Source organism: Clytia hemisphaerica, unplaced genomic scaffold, assembly GCF_902728285.1.
Source record: "Clytia hemisphaerica strain Z4C2 unplaced genomic scaffold, Clytia hemisphaerica genome assembly, whole genome shotgun sequence".
NCBI classification, from domain to species: Eukaryota; Metazoa; Cnidaria; class Hydrozoa; order Leptothecata; family Clytiidae; genus Clytia; species Clytia hemisphaerica.
The window spans coordinates 965,253-974,435 of record NW_027103744.1 but is presented as its reverse complement, the minus strand read 5'-3'; the positions used below and the strand labels follow the sequence as shown (position 1 = coordinate 974,435).

Here is a 9,183-nt window from a genome sequence, read left to right as displayed (position 1 = left end):
CCAAAACTATTGGTAGGTTGTTTGGAAGTAAAGAAACCCACACAGTTTGCTTTATTTTGAAGATTTAACTTGAAAACAAACTGTATCTTTCCAGTAGAAACTCATGTTTCAACCTGCTACATAACATTGGTCAGTCGGGTCTGCTACTAACATGTAATAGTTTTATAATAGCTGAGCTTGAGAATCCTTAGGCAGAACTTGTAACATGTATTATGTGTATAATTATGTCAGTCGACTTGAATCATGATACATTACTCACATTTCACTGGATGCATTTTCGCTGTGAAATTATCCGCAAAATTTTCTGACCGCGTTCTGAGACGGAGGCTACGAATGAAATCTGACGTTTTGTTTTTGAATTACGTAATCTTACGCGTTCGAAAACCAGCCAATGCCAGGGTATTATCTAGCGCTATCAAGCATCAAAAAGCTGATAATGCGCAGGGAACGAGGCTGGATTAAAAGCTGATATATAAAAAGTATTTATACTGTGAGACTCGTGTAATTCGAATCTTAAAATTTCCTTATTAGGTGGTATAATAAATATTTACGATAGAATTGCTGTTTTCGCTCGGGAAAACAACAAGAAAATCATAGATTGGAAATAATAAATTGTACTCGTTCTTTTGTGAGCATTGGCTCGATAGCTCTCATTCGTTCTGTCATGTCCTTGCGCTACTTTGAGAATCCCGACACTTTTATCGCAACAGTGGAACTGCACACTGAGATCTGCTGACCTCAATCCCGTCTCACCGATCCACTGGGCCCTTGCGACGCAATTTCATTTCGAACAAATGAGGCTGCCCTTTCAAGGCACCTCAACTTTAGCACTGTTTTACACACCGACCGACTACACTTACATAATAAATTTAACACCATGTTATCCGGACACTTTTGATTGAATAATCGCTTATGGTTTTTCGAATAGACCCAGATGTGGAGCAATCCATAGTGAATTTACTAGCAAGAGAAAATAGACAATTACTACCTACCTAGAATTTCTACCCCTTAACTGTTTAATGGGAAGATCTACTTTTAGGAGCATTTAAAATAGAGGCTCAGAAAACCCGAGTTATTTTTCTCGAGTTAAAAAACCGAGTTACGAAAAAACCAAGTTATGACGTCATTTTGTACCTTTTATGACATCATATTCTAAATTTCGTAACTCGGTTTTTTTCCGTGACTTTAAAATTTCGAGTTATTTCTCGATTTTTTTTCGGTCTTTTAAATTTTTGAGTTATTTTCCTTCCTGTAGATTATCGAGTTATTTTGCGTTCCTTTAAATTTTCGAGTTATTTCGTGTTTTATATCGATTTTTTTTCCTTCTTTAACATTCTCGAGTTATTTTCAGCTTGGTTCGTTATTTCGAAACTCAAAAAAAATCAATAGAAATAGATCACCAATTCAATGCATGAATACATGTAGGGTATTTTATGAATGAATCACCATTGATGAAAATAAAGTTTTTATAAATAAAGGCTCCCTTCGAAAACTGAATTTCGAAGGCAGAAAAAGTCTCCTGTGTGTGAAAACTGAAGCAAACAAAGCATTTCATTCCCCTACATAGATAGATACTTCTTTCAATCAAATCTAAATTTATAAAATTTTATAATTTTACTTCATTCTTAAAGTTTTTTTAATAATAAAATCACAATAATTCAAATGTGTTCTTTCCAAAGCAAAAATCCCAAATGAAACTATTTGTTATGTTATGATTGCAACATTTACGAGTCTTTCGGTATAAAATAGAACGCGCGCGAAAAAACAATGCAATGACTTCTTTTTCGAAATGACAAAAAAACATCCATTCAGACGCTTGATGGTCTAAAAAAATATTTCTTTACCATCAAAATATACCGTATTTCTGCAAAATAAAGACAATAATCAAACTGCAAAAATGCGAAATTCATGTAACTAAGAAAGTACGAAAACAAAATTTCATTTCAACTCTCGATTTTAATTTCCAACTCGCACTTTTGATTTTTCAACTCGCGATTTTGATTTGCAACTAGCGATTTTAATTTGCAACTCGCAATTTTAATTTGCAACTTGCGATTTTAATTTTTCAACTCGCGATTTTAATTTGCAACTCGCACTTTTGATTTTTCAACTCGCGATTTTAATTGTCAACTCGCACTTTTAATTTTTCAACTCGCGATTTTAATTTGCAACTCGCACTTTTGATTTTTCAACTCGCGATTTTAATTTTCAATTCTCACTTTTGATTTTTCAACTCGCGATTTTAATTTGCAACTCGCACTTTTGGTTTTTCAACTCGCGATTTAAATTTGCAACTCGCGATTTTAATCTGCAACTCGCGATTTTGATGTCTTAACGTGAAGTTTTCAACTCGCAACTCGCACTTTTATTTGGTTAAAATAGCAACTCGTAACTCGCAACTCGCATATTTGATAGCAACTCGCAACTCGTAGGACCAACTCGCAACTCGTATGTTAAAAATCCACGCCTCGACCCGATTTCTCCGCTTATAAAAAATAGCAAGGATCAGTTTTATCTTCATGATTTTCTTTGGGTTCAAGAAAATTTTGTATTTTTAAGTCGGAACATTGATTCGGGGCAAGGAATGAAAGCTTTCTTTGAATTTTGGTGCCGCAGGTGAAAATCTTGTATTGTGCTCTTCCAGAAAAAAATCCGTTCATAGGGGGTGGAGGATATATTATTTTTTTCATGAATTACCCCCGGACATTTTGATTTTTAACCCCCTGGACACAGGTTATACCCCTGGACAAACATCAAATCCCGGGGGGGGGGGTGCCGCCCGACTTTCGAACTTTGGACCCTTACCGGGACTAAAAAGGAGAAAACAGGAAAATTTTGGGAATTTTACGACCCTTAGCGGGACAAATTTGACCAAATTTCGATCTTTCAGGGTGTTGAAATTTTTTTCCGACCCTTACTGGGAGTGAAATTAGATTTTCTAATTATCCCGACCCTTAGCAGGACTTTGGAATGCCAAAAAAGGTACCCTTAAAGGGCAGCACATACCGTACCCTCCATTTGCCTAAGTACCACCCCCCTTCCGGGATCAAATCAACCAAAAAATCACAAAAAATTACCCCTGTATTTTTTGCCGAATTTGAGCCTAAGTATGCTTATAAAAAAATAAGCTTTTGGTAAATCTCCTATCTCCCCCTTTCATAAGTATACGTACTACATGGCTGGCCCCAAAATAAACTGAGCGTATTAATCTTCGATGAATCTTTTCGGTTTTAGGGGTCTTTTTATAACCGTGGGATTTTTGCTCAATTACATTTACGGATATCGAATCAAAAATGAATTTTTTTGACAAGAAATCCCACCCCACCATTTCATATGCATAGGATTTTTCGGATACATATAGGATTTTTCGACCGATTCACACGCATTGATATTTCGCCACTTGTGAAATGACAATTTTACATGCTTGGTGAAAAAATACCATTATTCCATAAAAATTATATCCCTTTATAAAATGTTGTTAAATTTGGCGGAATTGATTCTGAATCAGACTTTAGATTTTCATTGATCTTAAAACCAGAAAATTTAAATCTTATTGAGCAGCTTATTGCAATTCGGCTATTCTCGGGGAAATTACGGCATGTCCAAAAAAGTAAATAAAGAAACGCGTTTCATTAGATCTTTTGCCCGCGGGTTGTGACGTCAGACTGCGGTAAACGATTTGATTGGTTCTTTATTCTTTTTGATCATGAAAATCTGCCGTGAAGCCGAAAGACAGAAAAACAACAAAGCAGCGACAGGATAGAGCAAAATGGCGATCTGGAGATTTGGTGTTCAGGAACTATAGATATTAGTAGATTTATTTATGTTTAACCATTAAGGGGATTATTTTCAATCCTAGAAATCGATGGAGTATTACTGCGTTTCTTCTCCATGACCATGGTCCATGATATGATTAAAAGTAGTCTGACAGTTTGACAGTATTTTTCAATTTTTAATCCATTAAATGGATGGCCATGCAGATTCCATTTCATTTTTTCAAGCTTGATATCTTCTTCATGGGCATGGACGAGAGAGTATAATATTGTTTTTAAATAAAAGAATATTAACCAACCTAGCATGATGATTTAAAAGGAATGAGCATCTTCCAGAGGGTTCAACCCCAGATTTCCAGTGGATAATTAGTTATTCAAAATTTCCAAGGGGGTTGGTGAAAAAGGTTCGTCAATACCCCTGTATAATTTTTGTATTTTTGGAATAGCCCATTATACTATACACTGGGTAATTTCTCTTGCATGATATGCAACGCTACGACGGCAGACATGTGCCCGTTGAGATAAGACTTTTACTCTTGATCTACAACTACCGTGAGATTGGGTAACTTGCATCAGTGGAGGCTAACATGCATAGCCCTCAAATGAAAGACCTGGCTGGCCATTAAAATACAACTACGCAGCTCTGCTCGCAGCTCTCTACCCTACCATTTTTGTTTTGATTTAACTTTGTATTTTAATGGCCAGCCAGGTCTTTCATTTGAGTGCTATGCATGTTAGCCTCCACTGATGCAAGTTACCCAATCTCACGGTAACTTGTTATTCAAAACTTTATGGGCATTGGGGTATCAGTGTATTAGGTATTAGCATTGTTAGCTCGGTTGGTTAGGTGTGCGCCTTGCAATACAAAGGTGAATCATGGTACAGGTTCGAGCCCTAATGGCTGCTATTGAAATCTCATCAACATTCTCCTGGGAAGATGATGAATGAGAAAGTAACGTATCTCAACGTTGTTTCAAAGAGTTTGGCGATGAGAATACCGTGATTCAGCCATGTAGATGCAAGACGGTCTTCTAAAAATTGGAGGTAGCCATGCTGAATGCCGACATCAGTGATAACTCAACAGCATAGTTGGCGCAAGCTACAATTTGGCCTGGGTAAAATGAAATAATAATAATAACAGTGGTGTCAGTAGCATTTAGGAGTGTAAAAATGTTTTTATTTGGTTTGACTGATGGATACGATAAGGCTTACACCATTGCAGAATATAGATAAGATCTAACCCTACTTACAGCTACATTTCCAACAGTTTTTTGGTATTCTAATGGGGAAAAATGACAGAAATTCAGTACCATCATTTGGGGTTCATAACATAGCCTTCAAACAAAAAAGATATTTCTGGTCCTTGGTTTAAACTTATCCTGGGTATTCAGACTCAAAATTCTTAGTTGGACCAGACCGTAAACCAGAGACAAGACTATAAAAAACTAGACAGTAAGAAAGTTTACGGTCTGGACATCCAGGCTAGGTTTAAGCTAGGGAAGTCTCAGCATAACTTTTTACATGCTAGAGACCTTTTCCTAATCAGGATGTCATGCTTGAATAATTAAAAACTCCATTCCAACTCCAGCACAGATTATAATTTTTTATTGTTGTTGTTTCCTTCGCATTGCGTCCATTGAAATGGGGAGTTGTCGTGATTTACGCTGGAGTTATTTTTAATATTCAACACAGCATTGTGATTAGGAAAATGTCTTTTCTAGCAGGTTAGTATAAATTACTTATAGGATGAAAACTAATTTTTGTTCAAAGTTACAAACCAAGAAAGTAAAATTTATGCAAAATTAAAATTTGTGATTTCTGCCTATACTTTGTCTGAAATTCAGCGGTTTCTCTGGTGTAGAAAGCTATTAATCAGGCTCATTATTATAGCATGGGCTTATAATGGAAATCCCATTGTATAAGCCCATTATAGTATTATTTCTGAAATTCAGTGGTCCCCAGCATGTTTCTCTGGTGTAGAAAGCTATTAATCAGGCTCATTATTATAGCATGGGCTTATAATGGAAATCCCATGACATAAGCACATTATAGTATTATTTCTGAAATTAAGTGGTCCCCAGCATGTTTCTCTGGTGTAGAAAGTTATTAATCAGGCTCATTATTATAGCATGGACTTATAATGGAAATCCCATGATATAAGCCCATTATAGTATTATTTCTGAAATTCAGTGGTCCCCAGCATGTTTCTCTGGTGTAGAAAGCTATTAATCAGGCTCATTATTATAGCATGGGCTTATAATGGAAATCCCATGATATAAGCCCATTATAGTATTATTTCTGAAATTAAGTGGTCCCCAGCATGTTTCTCTGGTGTAGAAAGTTATTAATCAGGCTCATTATTATAGCATGGGCTTATAATGGAAATCCCATGATATAAGCCCATTATAGTATTATTTCTGAAATTCAGTGGTCCCCCGCATGTTACTCTAGTGTAGAAAGCTAATTAATCAGGCTCATTATTATAGCATGGGCTTATAATGGAAATCCCATGATATAAGCCCATTATAGTATTATTTCTGAAATTAAGTGGTCCCCAGCATGTTTCTCTGGTGTAGAAAGCTATTAATCAGGCTCATTTTTATAGCATGGGCTTATAATGGAAATCCCATGATATAAGCCCATTACAGTATTATTTCTGAAATTAAGTGGTCCCCCGCATGTTACTCTAGTGTAGAAAGCTAATTAATCAGGCTCATTTTTATAGCATGGGCTTATAATGGAAATCCCATGATGTAAGCCCATTATAGTATTATTTCTGAAATTCAATGGTCCCCAGCATGTTTCTCAGGTGCCATCCATAATAGTACGTACGCAATGAAGGGGGAGAGGGGGTTTAGCAAAAGTGTACATCTATTGCTTAAATGACGCCATTTTATATATTGCATTTCCGAAATTCTTTAATCACAAATCTTCTGTTTTTTTATTCATGTGCGCAGTTTTTCAAATTGCTCATTAGAATTCAAGGCAGAACATCCAAACTCTACAGTATAGATTTTGAATGTCAACACTTTCTAGTTCATTATTTTAAATTTAAACTTACTGAAACCAAGGGGGGTCAGAACGACAGAAAAAGGTAAAGTTAGACAAAAATCAGGTTATTTAGAGCAAAATGAGGGACTCTCTTTTGACAGTTGACATTTGAAAGTATTTGACAGTTGAAAATGTTTTCAAAAATTAATAAATCTTGGCCTGCACTGAGAGATAAGTTAAGGTTGTCGGCACTTTTCGTATACCTTCTTAATTTTGGGAATGGAAGGCGTATACAAAATACTGCCAACAAAAACCTTTTGTTATCCCTCAGTGCAGGCTAAGGCCAATTGAATCAAAATCAAAAGTATTTTAATTAGACTAGACTTGATTTTATTGTTGGGCAGTACATAAATATAATATACATATTATCATTAAAGTAAAATTATTAAAATATGAATATATTAGAATCAGGTAAAAAATCATCAAATCTATACACTAAAATAAAAACCTATTTCTTGGATAAACGGCCAACTAGAAAAAAATTCTATTGTTTTCTTCATGCTCTCAGATTTTATATCTGGTGGTAAGGAGTAAAAATAGAAATACAAATTTGACACTTTATCCACTATATATAACCACTTATGATATCTCTGTATGAAAATAAAAACTAACTTTGATAGATAGATAGATAAGGAACTTTATCATGCTACTTTAATTTCACGAAAATAAAAACTAATAAATATAATTACTCACTAATTATTGAATTATATATATATTTGAAAAATTAGAAAAATATTTGAATTTATGATTTCTAAGAAAATAAAAACGAACTGCGATAGATAGATAAGGAACTATAATTAATCACTAATTACAGCTAATTATTGATTATATATTTGAAAAATTAGAAAATTATTAGAATTTAAGATTGTCTCTAAGAAAGTAAAATGATGAATAAATTAGAATTGAAAATATTTGAAATCAATAGACCATATAAATAATAAAATGTGTCTGAGAAGCACGATAAATTAGAAAGCTGTATATTGGCATTATAAAATGTCAAACTTATCACTTCCTTTACAGTCCTGGTGGTCTAGTTTTTGAATATACATGGAACAGTAGAAAATTTACATTCTCACTAAATAAATAGGAAATGCATGAATGAATAAATTAGAATAAAATTAGAATAAATTACAATTGAATTTTTTTATAAATAATAAAATGTGTTATGAGATGTTGAAGTGTTTCATAAGTGATTTAGAATTTATCATTTTCATGTAAATCTTTTTCATATCAGAATCCATGTATTTAAAAAGCGGGTCCTTCAAATGTTTCTTTAAGTAAGCGTCTTCCCATTCCTTAACTTGTTTTGCAGAATCACGGTAAATATTCTTCAATTCTGACGTAAATTTTGTGATCAAATTATTGCACTTCGCACGATCTGATTCGTACTTATAATCACGGAATTTGAGATGATGGGAATCAAAACTTTTCACTTCATTAGTCATACCAAAGACATGATATAAACTTTTACCAACTTTCGTTTTCAATTGGTATGACAGGTCGGTATCAGGGAGTCTTTCTTCTGAAATGAGTTAAAAATAAATGATTTAACTATTTGTGTTCGGTGGGGAAACTAATGTTAATAGCTCATGAAATAAATAATTTGTTTAGAAAAGCCAAAGCTAAGACCAACCTCTTTTACTGGTCGATGCCATATTTTCATTGACGAAATTTTCTTCTGTCGCCTCCATCATATTCAACTCTATAAAGTAATAATTGAAAAATATTTTACTTCAAAGCACGATATTACTCACGGGTTTATGGGGCAGTAAGATTTTCCAAATAATATAAGATTGAGGGATACACATAGTCTCCCTCACCCTAGAAATTTTGTACATTTTGTTATGGTCAGAGCCCTTAAAAACAAAAAAATGATGGGCATTGCATTGCATTGCTTTTAAATTTTTCCTACCCATAGGCTTTTCCTGGACATCCTCGGAGTGGTTGGTTTCCATTGTCTCTGGAAGTTTGTCATTTTCCTCTGAATCTAAAAGAGATATTTCATAACTTAACATAATAGACCTTTTCATAAATTACGTCACCAACATCACTTGCCTCGTTTTCAAACAATGACCATAGTGATTTTGTCCCTTGAGACATTAAATGCTTTCTTCATGAATGGAGAGTAGTTTTAATGAACTCCGCTTAAAATTAGTTACCATGGCAATAAAGTCAAAACGAGGCAAGTAATGTTCGTGGCGTAATTTATGAAAAGGTCTATACTGTGTAATTTTTCTTCTTAGATGAATGGTTATCTGATTTGGAAAGGTCTGATTTAAAATTTTAGATTACTTTGATAGCATATATGAAAATTATTGAAAGCAATATTTGGACAATCACCTTTTTTTCTCATTCTCAT

At 34.1% G+C, this 9,183-nt stretch overlaps 1 protein-coding gene across 1 annotated transcript; it reads right to left on the bottom strand.

Moving 5' to 3' along the window:
- Positions 1–7,987: 7,987 nt before the first annotated feature.
- Positions 7,988–9,183, bottom strand: LOC136805357 (uncharacterized). The gene is made up of 4 exons (XM_067061943.1): positions 9,165–9,183; positions 8,737–8,811; positions 8,458–8,526; positions 7,988–8,346 (listed from the first exon to the last, which is right to left on the bottom strand). Exons 1-4 carry the CDS (start codon positions 9,181–9,183, stop codon positions 7,988–7,990), a joined length of 522 nt encoding a protein of 173 aa, XP_066918044.1.